Here is a 16345-nt window from a genome sequence, read left to right on the forward strand (position 1 = left end):
CCCCCGTATGTACATGCCGTACCCCCCCCAGCACCCCGTGGGTACGCGCCGTCCCCTTCCAGCCCCCCGTATGTACGCGCCATACCCCCCAGCCCCCGTATGTACACGCCGTACCCCCCCGCCCCCCGTATGTACGCGCCGCCCCCCCCCAGCCCCCCGTATGTACGCGCCGTCCCCCTCCAGCCCCCCGTATGTACGCACCATACCCCCCCAGCCCCCGTATGTACACGCCGTACCCCCCCAGCCCCCCGTATGTATGCGCCCCCCCCAGCCCCCCGTATGTACGCGCCGTCCCCCCCAGTCCCCCGTATGTATGCGCTGTACCCCCCCCAGACCCCCGTATGTATGCGCCGTTCCCCCCCAGCCCCCTGTATGTACGCGCCGTCTCCCCCAGCCCCCGTATGTACGCACCGTACCCCCCCAGCCCCCGTATGTACACGCCGTACCCCCCCCAGCCCCCCGTATGTACGCACCGTCCCCCCCCAGCCCCCATATGTACGCGCCGTACCCCCACAGCCCCCATATGTACGCGCCGTCCCCCCCAGCCCCCCGTATGTACATGCCGTACCCCCCCCAGCACCCCGTGGGTACGCGCCGTCCCCTTCCAGCCCCCCGTATGTACGCGCCATACCCCCCCCAGCCCCCGTATGTACATGCCGTACCCCCCAGCCCCCCGTATGTACGTGCCGTCCCCCCCAGTCCCCTGTATGTATGCACCGTCCCCCCAGCCCCCCGTATGTACGCGCCGTACCCCCCCAGCCCCCCGTATGTACGCGCCGTCCCCCCCAGCCCCCCGTATGCACGCGCCGTACCCCCCTCAGCCCCCCGTATGTACGCGCCGTCCCCCCAGCCACCCATATGTACACGCCATACCCCCCCGCCCCCCGTATGTACGCGCCGTCCCCCCCAGCCCCCCGTATTTTTGCGCCATACCCCAAGCCCCCCATGGATGGACGCGCCGTACCCCCAGCCCCCTCCGTGTATGTCCGGTGCGGACCCCCACCCCCGAATGTGCGGAGCGTACCCCACCCCCGTATGTACGGAGCGTACCCCCTCCCCCGTATGTACGGAGCGTACCCCCACCCCCGTATGTACGGTGCGGACCCCCACCCCCCATATGTACAAGCCGTACCCCCCCAGCCCCCCGTATGTACGTGCCGTTCCCCCCCAGCCCCCCGTATGTACGTGCCGTTCCCCCCCAGCCCCCCGTATGTACACGCCGTACCCCCCCAGCCCCCGTATGTACTTGCCGTCCCCCCCCAGCCCCCCGTATGTACGCGCCGCCCCCCAGCCCCCTGTATGTATGGGTCATACCCCCCCAGCCCCCCGTATGTACGCGCCGTCCCCCCCCAGCCCCCCGTATGTATGCGCCGTCCCCCCCAGCCCCCCGTATGTACGCACTGTACCCCCCCAGCCCCCCATATGTACGCGCCGTTCCCCGCCAGCCCCCCGTATGTACGCGCCGTACCCCCCCAGCCCCCCGTATGTACACGCAGTACCGCCCCTAGCCCCCCGTATATACGTGCCGTCCCCCCCAGCCCCCTGTATGTACACGCTGTCCCCCCCAGCCCCCCGTATGTACGCACCGTCCCCCCCAGCCCCCCGTATGTACGCGCCGTACCCCCCCAGCCCCCCGTATGTACGTGCCGTCCCCCCCCAGCCCCCCCGTATGTACGCGCCGTACCCCCCCAGCCCCCCATATGTACGCGCCGTCCCCCCCAGCCCCCCGTATGTACGCGCCATACCCCCCAGCCCCCCGTATGTACGCGCCGTCCCCTCCAGCCCCCCGTATGTACGCGCTGTCCCCCCCAGCCCCATGTATGTACGCGCCGTACCCCCCCAAGCCCCCCTTATGTACGCGCCATCCCCCCAGCCCCCTATGTACGCGCCGTACCCCCCCAGCCCCCCGTATGTACGCGCTGTCCCCCCTAGCCCCCCCGTATGTATGCGCCGTACCCCCAGCCCCCCCCGCGGATGGACGCGACGTACCCCCAGCCCCCCTCCATGTATGTCCGGTGCGGACCCCCACCCCCGAATGTACGGAGCGTACCCCACCCCCGTATGTACGGAGCGTACCCCCACCCCATATGTACGGAGCGTACCCCCACCCCCGAATGTACGGAGCATACCCCCACCCCCAAATGTACGGAGCGTACCCCCACCCCCGTATGTACGGAGCGGACCCCCACCCCCGTATGTACTATGCGGACCCCCACCCCGAATGTACGGAGCGTACCCCCACCCCCGTATGTACAGAGCGTACCCCCACCCCTGTATATCCGGTGCGGACCCCCATCCTCGAATGTATGGAGCGTACCCCCACCCCCATATGTACGGAGCGTACCCCCACCCCCATATGTATGGTGCGGACCCCCACCCCCGAATGTATGGAGCGTACCCCAACCCCCGTATGTACGGAGCGTACACCCACCCCCATATGTACAGTGCGGACCCCCACCCCCGAATGTACGGAGCGTACCCCCATATGTACGGAGCCTACCCCACCCCTGTATGTCCGGTGCGGACCCCCACCTCCGAATGTACGGAGCGTACCCCCACCCTCGTATGTACGCGCCGTCCCCCCCCCAGCCCCCCGTATGTACGCACCGTACCCCCCCAGCCCCCCATATGTACGCGCCGTCCCCCCCAGCCCCCCGTATGCACGCGCCGTACCCCCCTCAGCCCCCCGTATGTACGCGCCGTCCCCCCACCCACCCATATGTACACGCCATACCCCCCTGCCCCCCGTATGTACGCGCCGTCCCCCCCAGCCCCCCGTATTTTTGCGCCATACCCCAAGCCCCCCCGTGGATGGACGCGCCGTACCCCCAGCCCCCTCCGTTTATGTCCGGTGCGGACCCCCACCCCCGAATATGCGGAGCGTACCCCACCCCCGTATGTACGGAGCGTACCCCCACCCCCGTATGTACGGAGCGTACCCCCACCCCTGTATGTACGGTGCGGACCCCCACCCCCCATATGTACAAGCCGTACCCCCCCAGCCCCCCGTATGTACGTGCCGTTCCCTCCCCAGCCCCCCGTATGTACACGCCGTACCCCCCCAGCCCCCGTATGTACTTGCCGTCCCCCCCAGCCCCCCGTATGTACGCGCCGCCCCCCCCAGCCCCCCGTATGTACGCGCCGTCCCCCCCAGCCCCCCTGTATGTATGCGTCATACCCCCCCAGCCCCCCGTATGTACGCACCGTCCCCCCCAGCCCCCCGAATGTACGCACTGTACCCCCCCAGCCCCCCATATGTACGCGCCGTTCCCCGCCAGCCCCCCGTATGTACGCGCCGTACCCCCCCCAGCCCCCCGTATGTACACGCCGTACCGCCCCCAGCCCCCCGTATATACGTGCCGTCCCCCCCAGCCCCCTATATGTACGCGCTGTCCCCCCCAGCCCCCCGTATGTACGCACCGTCCCCCCCAGCCCCCCGTATGTACGCACCGTCCCCCCCAGCCCCCCGTATGTACGCGCCGTACCCCCCCAGCCCCCCATATGTACGTGCCGTCCCCCCCCAGCCCCCCGTATGTACGCGCCGTACCCCCCCCAGCCCCCCATATGTACGCGCCGTCCCCCCCAGCCCCCCGTATGTACGCTCCATACCCCCCAGCCCCCCGTATGTACGCGCCGTCCCCTCCAGCCCCCCGTATGTACGCGCTGTCCCCCCAGCCCCATGTATGTACACGCCGTACCCCCCCAGCCCCCCATATGTACGCGCTCTCCCCCCCAGCCCCCCGTATGTATGCGCCGTACCCCCAGCCCCCCCCGCGGATGGACGCGCCGTACCCCCAGCCCCCCTCCATGTATGTCCGGTGCGGACCCCCACCCCCGAATGTATGGAGCGTACCCCACCCCCGTATGTACAGAGCGTACCCCACCCCATATGTACGGAGCGTACCCCCACCCCCGAATGTACGGAGCATACCCCCACCCCCAAATGTACGGAGCGTACCCCCACCCCCGTATGTACTATGCGGACCCCCACCCCGAATGTACGGAGCGTACCCCCACCCCCGTATGTACAGAGCGTACCCCCACCCCTGTATGTCCGGTGCGGACCCCCATCCTCGAATGTATGGAGCGTACCCCCACCCCCATATGTACGGAGCGTACCCCCACCCCCATATGTATGGTGCGGACCCCCACCCCCGAATGTATGGAGCGTACCCCCACCCCCGTATGTACGGAGCGTACACCCACCCCCATATGTACGGTGCGGACCCCCACCCCCGAATGTACGGAGCGTACCCCCACCCCCATATGTACAGAGCGTACCCCCACCCCTGTATGTCCGGTGCAGACCCCCACCTCCGAATGTACGGAGCGTACCCCCACCCCCGTATGTACGGAGCGTACCCCGACCCCCGTATGTACGGTGCGGACCCCCACCCCCGAATGTACGGTGCGGACCCCCACCCCCGAATGTACGGAGCGTACCCCCACCCCCGAATGTATGAAGGGTACCCCCACCCCCGTATGTACGGAGCGTACCCCCACCCCCGTATGTACGGAGCGTACCCCCACCCCTGAATGTACGAAGCGTACCCCCACCGCTGAATGTACAGAGCATACCCCCACCCCCGTATGTACGGAGCGTACCCCCACCCCCGTATGTACGGAGCGTACGCCCACCCCCGAATGTACGGTGCGGACCCCCACCCCCGTATGTACGGTGCGGACCCCCACCCCTGAATGTACGGAGCGTACCCCCACCCCCGTATGTACGGAGCGTACCCCCACCCCCGTATGTACGGAGCGTACCCCCACCCCCGTATGTCCGGTGCGGACCCCCACCCCCGAATGTACGGAGCGTACCCCCACCCCCGTATGTACGGAGCGTACCCCCACCCCCGTATGTACGGAGCGTACCCCCACCCCCGTATGTACGGAGCGTACCCCCACCCTCGAATGTACGAAGTGTACCCCCACCCCATATGTACGGAGCGTACCCCCACCCCCGTATGTACAGAGCGTACCCCCATCCCTGAATGTACGAAGCGTACCCCCACCCCCGAATGTACAGACCGTACCCCCACCCCCGTATGTATGGAGCGTACCCCCACCCCCGTATGTACGGTGCGGACCCCCACCCCCGAATGTACGGTGCAGACTCCCACCCCCGTATGTACGGCGCGGATCCCCTGGGGGTCCGCGCCGTACATACGGGGGTGGGGGTCCGCACCGTACATTCGGGGGTGGGGGTCCGCATCGTACATACTGGAGTGGGGGTCCGCACCGTACATACGGGGGTGGGGGTACGCTCCGTACTTACGGGGGTGGGGGTCCGCACCGGACATACACGGAGGGGGGCTGGGTGTACGGCGCGTCCATCCGTGGGGGGGCTGGGGGGGACGGCGTGTACATACGGGGGTCTAGGGGGGCAGCACGTACATGCGGGGGGCTGGGGGGGGGGCGGCACTTATGCGGGCACATGTCTCCATGGTTGCTATTGAGGTTCGCTCCGTGCGGTGTTTTTTCCATACGGTTGTACAATCGGACGGAGGGGATGGATCGTACTTGCGCTCTTGGACTTCATTTTTCCGTTTCATACGTAAAATCGGCTGGGGACGTGTCGGACAGTTTTTCCGACCCGAGGACGTGTGGGGGAATTTTCCCAATGCGATTCGTATGTATTTTTTCCCATGCGACTCGTACTTGCCAGTTTGTACGGTACTTGTACGATTCGGACGGAAAAAAATCCGGATACGATTCGTTCGGAGAAAATTTTTCCAACATCGGAATCGGCCCCACAGTTTGCATTATAATTTTCTGGTAGACAGACTTCCACCAAAGTCCAATTCTCTTTCATAATTTTGTCTTGGGTTCGGGCTGGATCACACATTCTCCAAATAAATTTTAAATTATCCGTAAAAAGTTTGAAAATCTTTTGCCCCTATCTCTGTCTCATACACTGCCCTGGGTTCCAAATACAAAGTGGCCTCGAGGCTGAAGTATCACATTTTATAGATCAAATACTGAAAGGCTGCAAAGCAACAGCCAGAAGGCAGCGGGGACCCGAGACAGGGAAATAAAAATGAAATATTTTTTCCCAACGATAGTCAGCAGATTTTATCCAACTGAGGGTCATTTACCAACTCGTTCATTTAATGCAATGACTCCTGTAACCAGCATTTTCTTTACATCATTTTATTGTATGCAAGTACATGGAAAATAAAGAGCACTGAGACATAAATACCCTTTGCGGAAATCCGATCCATCCGTCTCAAAAACGAGAATATCATACAAATGCAAAGCCATAGATACAAGCACAGCAGGCTACGTATATGTCAGGGCTCACTTGATGGACATCATGCTTATAGACCAGTCATGCATCCTCAAGCACTCCCGATCACACAATGCAAACAACCATATACATATAAAGGAGCAGGCCAGAGTGCACTAAAATACTGCATAAACAATTCTCTTAATTCAAATATTTCTAACAGTGTATGTCGCTATTGTGGCTTCAGCAGTATTTCTTCCTGAAAGCTGATGTGCAATATGTACTGTGTAAATTCATCCAGGCATATAATACACACTTTTGGAATAAAAATTGAGTGTGGCTCTGCAGTCTTAGTACTACCCCAGGAGTGACCGGGCTGCATATAGGTGCCACTCTTGCATGTTGGCGCCAGTTGCTTCACTCTTTTCCGCACCCTCAGATAGAACAATGATTGGTGACAGTGTGCTGATCTCTAACTTGAAAAGTTCTACCTATGTTTCCTGTTCTGCCACTCCAGGAAGGATGAGGAAGACCCAGGTCAGGTCACCAGGGATTGGCTGTTGGCAAGTTGCCATGGTATCCCGCCTCATCTTTTCGCATGAGGCAGAACAGGAAACTTAAGTAAGGCAGAGGCTCAATGAAAGCCCATTTAGCTTTTCGACAAAGTGAACTGGAATGAAGACACGTGAGTGACAGACTTATGGGTCTACAAACACAAGAAAAACAACAGTTAGGGACCCATTGAAACTTGATTTTGGTCCTGACAAAAGCCTAGACCCTTAGGGGCAACACCGGCTGAAACCTGTTTGACAAACAATTTGTGATGTGAAGGACAATTTACACGTCCTTTGAACGTCATAACGCCTCCTTTTAATCTTACCGCTGTATACTTCACCTTAGTTAAAAAATTGTTCTAAAATACAGGAAATAATTTTCGGAACAACACCACATGGATCCCACCAATACTTTGCCTAGGATGGAGGTACTCACCTAGGGAACTGAGCACCTAGGTGTGAAACCCAATGATGACAGCACCCAACAACACATCATAGTGGTGATAACTTTACACCACCCGTGACGAAGATTGGTTTAGGGTTTGGGACAATCCTGAATAATTCCAGACCCCATGGAACCTGCAGAGCTCGCTCTCCTTTGATTATGGATGCATTATGTATAGCATGTAAAATTGTCACAGATGATTAGCCTACACAAACCGTGTCAGGAAGAGAAAAGCGATCTTCTACCTTTGTTTTGAAGAAAGTAATACAACCTTGTTAGACGACTGTTATTGGCTGAAACATGTTGATATTAGATGTTGAAGTACATTTTATACTCTGAGGGCATCTTTTTACATTTTTAACCTTGCCAAAGGTAGCCTGAAAAATAGCAATCTACCAGAAGAATAGGAAAAACTTACAATTTTAACCTGAGATCCCTTTGTACCTTCAAAAAAGAGCTTCGCTAGTCAACAGCGTTGAGCCTACCCAAACACATTAGGGATATTGTGTGAGGGCCCAAGTACGAAGCATGCCACCAGTGGTTCTGGTGGGTGAGGGTAGTTTTATAAATCCAACCAGGTATCCTCCACCCCTTTCTGTAAAAGAGGAACTAGAGAGGTTCAGGCACAAGAGTTCTCTGCAATGATATTGGTTCCTAAAACGTTGGAAGCTGAGTGACGCATCATCTTTCTCGTGACTCCCCATTTTTCTTTGATATGCGATCCTTTTCATCATGTCCTGGGTGGTACGATGCCTATGCAAAGTCACACAATGCCACCAGCCAGCACGCGGGGGTCCAATCAATCAATCAATCAATCAGGAGTTATAAAGATTTTGTTTTCTGTTATCCGTAGTACTATCGACATGACGGGGTTGGGAGATGGCGAGATAGTTCCACCGGTTAGTGCATCGGCTGCAAACCTCTCTAAAGCAATCTCTCTTGCTGAGGTCACAAGGGCACTAGGTTGTTGTCCTGGGTTCTCCTGGGGGACATGAACTGACAGGGGTATGTGTCATTCCCCTACCCACCAGGGCGGGATGGTTGAGTGACGTCACCAGACGCCACAAGCAGAGGCCAGGTTGGTCTTGTCACCTCTCCTCTCTGTTGGGTCGGTTCATATATGGCCAAGCCCGGCGTGAAGACAGACTTTGTCCTTCCTTTCTTCTCCTGGGTGAATCACTGCACCGGGCCACACATGAACCCTCACGGAGGAGAGATCGAATGTTATTTTACCTTTTGTTTTATCCACCCTCTATGTTTAAAGGCACGAGCGCCGAATCAATATTTAAGGTTTCCCTTGAATGGGAGGAGGGCAGGGGCAGTGCTAATCAGTAGCAATAAAGCAGGCATTGAAACGGGTCTCTGCAAGGCCCTATTTAGAAGTCCTTCTTCACTTTCCATTGCAAAATACTGATCTCGTGCTGGACATGCGAGAACCCTTAGAAGTCGACGTCAATGGTGCAGATCCTATCACACTTCATAGGTTTGATTTGTACAATAACCTATTTCCCTTTTCCAGGTGCAATTCTGTAGTTTCGTTTTTCAAGTAACCAGGGCCACTGGAGTAATGCGATTCTGCGACTGTGGTGTTTTCCGCGTAGTTATTCATTTACTGCACTTTTCACACACTTTCTCATCTCCTGCATAAATTGCAGATTTTAATCGAAAAAAAATTGTCTCTAGCTCAAACAGATAAAAGTTGCTGAGAACGCCATAGCAAGGGTCCCTGCTCAGTAGCAGACCCTTTGTCACACAGAGGGAGACCATCTTTCAGTTGCTAATAGCTGTATTTATGTTTTGACCTTGGATCCTTTAGTGTAAAAGTACAAAATAGTGAAGTATTACAGCTTCAAAATGTGCTACATCATGCCACATAATTTGCTTTCTCTTGCCACATAATGTAGTGATCCCTTCCACATAATTCTCGTGTCCCTGCTTATGACTTCTGTGCATTCTGCCAACCGAGTCCTCATGTCTGGGTGGTTTCAAGTTGTTGCTGTTTGTTCAAGACTGGGCATGATTCACAGCTCTAGAGAGGGGGGGCGTGAGTAGAAGTTACCAACGGCACGTGATCGTAGAAAAAATCACCTGGAGGGCAGCAACGGCGGGCATCGCTCCCGCGCTGCCCGGCTCATCAGGCGGGCAGGCGACCCAGTTGGTTGCCTGCCCTTGGATCGCCCGTAAGATAACCCACCCATTACATATTCTGGAATTGTGTAATAAACCTGCAGCATTGTTACCCAACACCAACTGTCTTGTATGTGTCATTTGGGTAACCTACTAGGGGGGAGGGGGGACAGCGGGGTGCCCCTGGGGGTACTATGACGCATCCATCGCCAATCAACCTTTATTTGACACAGAAACAAAAAGACGAATGTATCAAATGCATGGAACCCTCACTGTAAAAAGCATTTTGTTACTCTTTTTGAGTTTATTGTTTGCATTTTTAATGTGTTAGCACACTAAATCAAGACCTATTGGCTGTGTCAATGATAGTTACTTCATGTCGTGGAGCTGCAACAGAGGGATGACAGGCTGGGTGTGTCCTATTGTGTGTGTGTGTGTGTGTGTGGGTGCGCGCACGCACGTGCGTGTGTGTGTGTCTGTGTGTGCATGCGCGCACGGGCGTGTGTGTGTGTGTCAGACACTGTAGACAAGAGTTCTGAATGCCCAACATACCTGTAGCGACGGCGCGGACAAGCACGTAGTTCAGTCTTAAAACAGGGCAAACAAGCTGTTTAGATTTGGATGGATCCGGAGCTGGTTTTCTGTGACACTTGAGCATAAGCTTGTCATCCTGTTTCTGCATCAGCACTAACAGATCTTCCAGGAGCAGCACATGCACATCTAAAGATGGAGAGACAATATAGACACAGAGACAAAAGAATAGTTTGCCATCAGATCTGGGATTATAAAAGAGCAAACCTGGAAAGATACAGACATGTACATTTACCCTGCTTGGCTATTTCCATAGCACACACAGCAATCAATCATATCTTTATATTAAATGAATGGGTGTGCATTCAACTGCAGATGTTCACTTTGCAGAGAAAGAGTGACAGGAAAACAAATCACTCATCAATGTGAGAGGAAGGTGCAGGATGGGCACGATGAAGAATGGGTGTTCACTTTGAGAGAGAAAAGCCAGGAAGCTGGCTCTGTATACACTATACCAAAGTAAGGTATAGTCTGTACAGAGTCCAGTGGATCCCCAAAGGTAGGCAGAGGTTGAAGTAGGGAGTACCTTACTCTCAATTTGTGGTAGCGTGTGCGAGCAGTAAGGCCTTATCAGAGGGTAGTGCTAAGCATTTATTGTACAACTCAGACTAGAAATGATTTCGAACACTCAAGGACTGAACTCGGACCAAATTGGTTTGTATAAAAATATTATTTAGTTATATTTATTTTCTAGAACCAAGGCAGGCCTGGTACAGGTAAGTATAAGTATACTTTGCAAGCATATGCAGTTTAAATACAGTTTGAATGCAGTGAATTAGTTACTGTAGAATCACTTTATATCTGCAGATAGTCAGGTTTACTTTGCAATCACTTTTCTTACACAGCCAGGTATCTCTAGATGCAAGGCTGGTGCACTTCCCGAGGGAAAGAAAAATGAGACAATACGTTTTGCAAAGTTATTACAGATTTGCAGTACTACTCATGAGCCACATTTAGGCCTTAGAAGGCAGAACTGGGTGTACGGATCTGTAGGTAAGTTACAGTCAAATGGGCACTCGACTCACACCACCAGCGGCACTTGGGCGGTGGGGTGCAGGGACCACACGTTAGCCAAGGGCTAAACACAGTGGTGGGATTTTAGACTGTGGTGAGCATGCCACCAGATCGGGAACAAAATCTCCTGGGGTCGAGGTCAGTGCTGTATGCCCAATGACCAACACAAGAACTACACCATCAGCAGCACAGGAGTGGCTGGGTGTAGGATGCAGTCTTGGCTGAGGCTGCAGACTCGGTTGCGGTTCCTTCAGAGTCGGTCAGCTGCTGTTGAGGAGAATGGGGCTTTGGGAGTCATCGTACGGTAACTGCAAGCATTTGGAGATGGAGTTGGCCAGACGGTCACAGTTGCTCTTTCTGGTCCACTTCGGTTATGGAGTCGGTCAAGGTGTCGCCTTTGGTCGCGGTTGAGGGGACCTTCAGTTGTTGGATGCAGGTTTGATTTACGAGTTTGTTGAGGTTCAGGGGTCACTAGGATCCAGGCTAGGATCGCTTGGAGGACCTCCTTACGGTGTTGATTCACTCAGACTCGCGGCTCCGGAAGCAGAGTGGTGGAGACTCACGGAGTTGGCCGGAGTCAGAGTTGGTTACTTTTGAGCAAGTCAATGCTCATGGGAGACAAAGTCCTTTTTAGTCCAAAGGCAGGGCAGATTCTCAGGGTTTACGAGGACTGCTGGCTGCAGGACACACCGAGGTTCTGTTGGAGGATTCTGAGGTTGGGGCAGGTCGGTAGGGCTGGGGCCAAGTCAGTTGATGTAATCCTCTTCTTCTCTCAAAACAGCTGTTCGGTCCTTCTTCTTTTCGGCTCTGATCTGAGGAGGCAAGGTTCAGGGTTTCCCCTAAATACTAAATTTAGGGTGTTACAGGTAGGTACAGGTCAGGACCAATTAGTCCCTTCCTTGGGTGGCCACACCTCCTATTATGCCACCTTCCAGTGGGAGGGGGAATAAGCCTCACTCTGGTTGGCTAGGTCCCCCATCTGCAAGATGGCAGGGACTGAGAGTTGATTTGATTTGATTTGTGAATTTATAAAGCGCACAATTGCTCATGAGCATCTTGGCGCTAAGTCGATGTAATGTCAAGGTCTGCCGGGGGATAGTGCTCTACCTAAGAAGTGAACGGCCAGGTTTTTACCTCTTTCCTGAATGTGAGCAGAGATGTGCTGTTTTTGATTGTAATAGGGAGAAGGTTCCAGGTCTTGGCTGCCTGAAGCAGGAAGCTTCTCCCCCCCACCTAACTTGTTTAAATTTGGGCTTCACCTTACCTCCCCCACCTAAGGGGTGGGGTTGGCCAAGGTGGGCACACCACTCTTCTTAACTTTGTTTTCGCACTGATTCTCCCACCCAAGTTTTGGTTCAGAACCAGTTGGGGCTACTTGCTGGGCGCAGCAAATGGCTGGGGTAGCTCACAAAGGCGTCAGGCCTTTGAAGCTTCCCCTTCGTGGACCCTGCCCATCCTGGGGGAGGAGGCTCGGCACCTTGTCCCAGGATGTGCTTTGTTTCAGGACCCAGAGAGCAGCAGGCTTTCGACCCTGGGGTCCAGAAACATGCCTGGTGGTGGCAGCTGGGGAGCAGCTACTCAGCCAGGACACTAGAGTTAGCTTGTTTTTCAGGGGGCATCTCAAAGATGCCCTCTGAGTGCATTTTCATTAAATTCCACACTGGCATCAGAGTGGCTTAATGTGCTGAGACATTTGATACCAAATTTCCCAGTTTTCAGTAAAACCATTATGATGCTGTGGCATTCGTAATGACATACTCCCAGACCATATACTCTTTATGGCAATACTGCACATACAATGTCCAAGAATTGACTTAGCCACTGTAGGGGTAATAGGCTCATGCACCCGTACCCTCGCCACTGGTATAGTGCACTCAGCTAGAGGGGTGACTTATCTAGGCCAGGGCAGTGGGTTGTATGCATGGCACACAGGTATGTGTGCCATGTCGACTCTTCACTTTGTTCTGCTCCAAAACACGCAGCCTGCAAGGGGAGTTTGTGTTTGTAAATGTACAGGATCGCTAACGGTGGCACAATAAGTGCTGCAGCCCTTAGAGACCTTCCCTGGTCACAGTGCCCTTGGTACCTATGGTACCTCTTACAAGGGACTTACATGTAGCCAGAGAGGTGCCAATTGGGTTTTGCAACATTACAGGTTTAGGGAAGGAACATAGGCCCTGGGTACCTGATTGGCAGGAACCCAGGGCACACTTAGTCAAAATACATCAACATTTAGGCAAAAAGTGGGGGCAACCACGCAAAAAGGGTCACTTTCCTATACTTCCTAGTTTTCAATATTTGAGATTGTGTGCAAAGAGACCTTTTACACACACGTTCTGGGTAAAAGAATATATCCAAGATATTGTATAAATGGAAGATGACTTGCAACATTTATTGTCAGGGTTAACTACAAAAGCAAAGTGACCTTGATCTTTGTACCTGAAGACATTTTGGTCTGTCTCAGTTTGTGATCTTTTCCACATTTCTCTTAGCTTTGATTAGCTTGTTCAGTTTCTTTCAACCCGTAGGAGGAGGTGAGGTTGTGTAGGATCTCCTTTAGATATCACATCTTACCACTTCTTCCTCAGTATTAGTGTAACATGCACAAGCCCATTTAGACTTTCCACTGACATCCACATGGTTTCGTTTATGATTTGCTTAAGTTTGCCACCGTAAAATACTAGTTCAGATCTAACAAATTCATTGAACTGCCCATATAAAATATTTTTGGTGTCCATAAATGGAAGACAACCATCAGGAAACCTTAAGAGAAACAGTAGCTCACTTCAACATCTCAAAATCCAGTAATGGATCAAAGTAAACAAGCATTGGCATAGCCAATAGGTCTCGCTTTTGGGACCTTATAAGTATTTAGTTATAAGTTATATAAGTATTTAGTTATGCAGCACAATATCCTTGGTGCAACAACATCAACTGTTGCATGGCTAAGCACTTATAAGGTCCCAAAGGTGAGACCTATTGGCTATGAAGTCAAGTCTCCCCTCACGGGCCAGGGAAGCCAGAGCCAAAAGTTGAAAGAGCAGCAGATGAACTTGCAACAACTAGACTCTGCTTCTTGCTGTCATGGGTAGAAGCACACAAACACTGCGCCAATGCAAGAGCCAGCATGCATTTTTGTATCGGGACACAGCCTGTGCACAATGGCACTTTGCAGTATGTTATATAATATGCCCCTTCTAGGCATCAGGACAAAAACCAGGTCACTGATTTTACAGTATGGTGCTGCTGACAGACTGTGGGTTCAACAAACCCCCACAGGCGAAAGAAATATGCTATTAGGTTTTAAGTAAAAAAAAATGTACTGTTTGAGTGTCTGCCTTCATGACAGGTCATCTCCCAGTTCAACAGTTTTAATTGTCCTGTGCATGAGAACCTTGAACCATAACACTCACTAGTAACCCTTTTTCCGCAAAAAATCTCTGTATTCTAGCATTTCTGTAAACAAGACCTTCAGCCCTGAAGTGTGCGATTCCGATGACGTTGGTAGGCAAGGCTAGTCGAATCATAATGCATCCATTATCCTCGACGTAATGAATGGCCTTGAAGAGCCTTCATTCAATGGGGAATTCTCTAGTGTCATAAAGTATTAGAAAAAAACACGTCAAGACCTACGAAGCCCTGAATTAATGGAAGCGTGACAAATCTGTAACTAGGCGCACTTAGGAACCTTGCAAATGTGCGCACGGTGAGCCAGATGGACTTACGGGCACACTACAGTGGGCTCAGGGCATCTTATAAATCACTGTGCATTTGGAGAAGCCCTACAGCAGCACACCTCCTTCACTAGCTCAGGCCCAACAGAATAGCCCCAACTCTGTCATCAGAGGAAAAGGGGGCGGAGTCTATTCTACATGGGGGTTTTGAATTCCCCAAATTATTAGTGCATTGAATATCAAGTAACTTAAATGGTATGGCGAGTAAAGAAACGTGAGGCAAACCAACCAGAGCAATATGAGACAACAAATCTGTATTCTGTGGGATGCACTCCACAGCAAATACGCCCTCCCCCCCGCACCTCCACCAGCTAATTTTTCATTAATCAACACAAATTTCAGGCAGAATTCCTGGGTGTACGAAATGTAATCAAGACACACATTCTCTGACAGTTTGCAATAAGGAAATATAAACAGCTGGAACTCAGTCTGTGTGCTCCATTTCTATAAAAACAAGAACCAAAAACTGGCAAAAACACATCAGCCTTCGTTTTTGCCTGGAGAAAATGTTGTAGAAATGTGTCCTCTAACCTTGCCAAATTTCAGAGAGGTAGGAAGGAGTACATTGTCTGTTTCTCCTCAGTGTGACAGACAATCACTGATGCATTTTCTATTTGTCCTGCGGTGAGAGAAATATTGCAAGGATTTCGCAAAATAATATATTTGAAAATTTCTGAGTCAAAGGAGATGCACCTGCCAGGCCATTCACGAATCCACCTGCTAAAGCTTGTGGATGTGCCCTTCTATCTGACACGGGTCACAGGTGAAATAACATAGACGGGCTGAATAGTCTTTACGCTGAGTTTTTGTCACTTTCCTTAAAGTCACTCTTCTCGCTGATATGATCGCATCAGTTATGACAGAGACAACTTTGCATATTAGAAACGAGTGTTCTTTCTACCTCATGAAACGGTGGCCGCCGAGGCGCCATAAACGGTGTAAACCAATGAAGGTGTGCAGAAGAAGGATCTTATATTCGAGTGATTCAGTTGTAGCTAACGTACACGTTTGCAAATTTCGCAGCGTAAGCTCCGGATATACTCTATACCCGTTGAAAGCAGTCCACAAACCACCGCATCTCGGCAACGGAACCTGCCCGGGGAGAATATCCCCCTCTGCGCCCGGGGTACAACTCTCCTGGAGGCGAAGAAGGTGCGGTACTCAAGCCCGATGCTGGCGCCAGCAACTCGTAATGTGACTTCAGGCTGACCCTGGGGATCACGAGCTGGCTGCAGGATAGCAGAGCAGAGCGAGCACAAACACAGGCAAGGAACGAAAACCACATGCTGAGAACCCACTACAATTAACGCATTAAGCTGTGCAGTTTTACGGAGTCAGAGAGCGTAGCACTCTTTCCAGTCCGTGCGTCCAATGCTTGTGGCAGTGTGTCGTCGTTGCGCGCACATACAAAGCAGGGCATGACATGTAAGCATTAGAGTGGGGCCAGACGCGCCCCTACACCTGAAGAAAACAAGCATTGAAAGCGTGCGTCATCACGATCGCGATCGCTCTGAAAGAGAAAGCGATCGCTCTGAAAGCGAAAGTGATCGCGATCGCGATGACGCACGAGTTTTCAAAGTGCTGCTGGCGGCCGGCTGCGCGCGTGCACGATCGCGTGAACGCAAGCGTTAGGCCAGCCAGCAGCACTTTG

General features: G+C 53.4%; 1 protein-coding gene across 2 annotated transcripts in view; it reads right to left on the minus strand.

The window, feature by feature from the left end:
• The window catches only part of LOC146772768 (rho guanine nucleotide exchange factor 11-like), a 319232-nt gene that overhangs the window by 115070 nt on the left and 187817 nt on the right, over positions 1-16345 (minus strand). For both annotated transcript variants that reach the window (XM_085639976.1, XM_085639975.1), the window contains exon 10: positions 9908-10075. In XM_085639976.1, the coding sequence (XP_085496102.1) occupies positions 9908-10075 (168 nt within the window). The remainder of the gene's footprint in view (positions 1-9907; positions 10076-16345) is intronic.

This window comes from Triturus cristatus, chromosome 12, assembly GCF_964204655.1.
Source record: "Triturus cristatus chromosome 12, aTriCri1.1, whole genome shotgun sequence".
Lineage (NCBI taxonomy): Eukaryota > Metazoa > Chordata > Amphibia > Caudata > Salamandridae > Triturus > Triturus cristatus.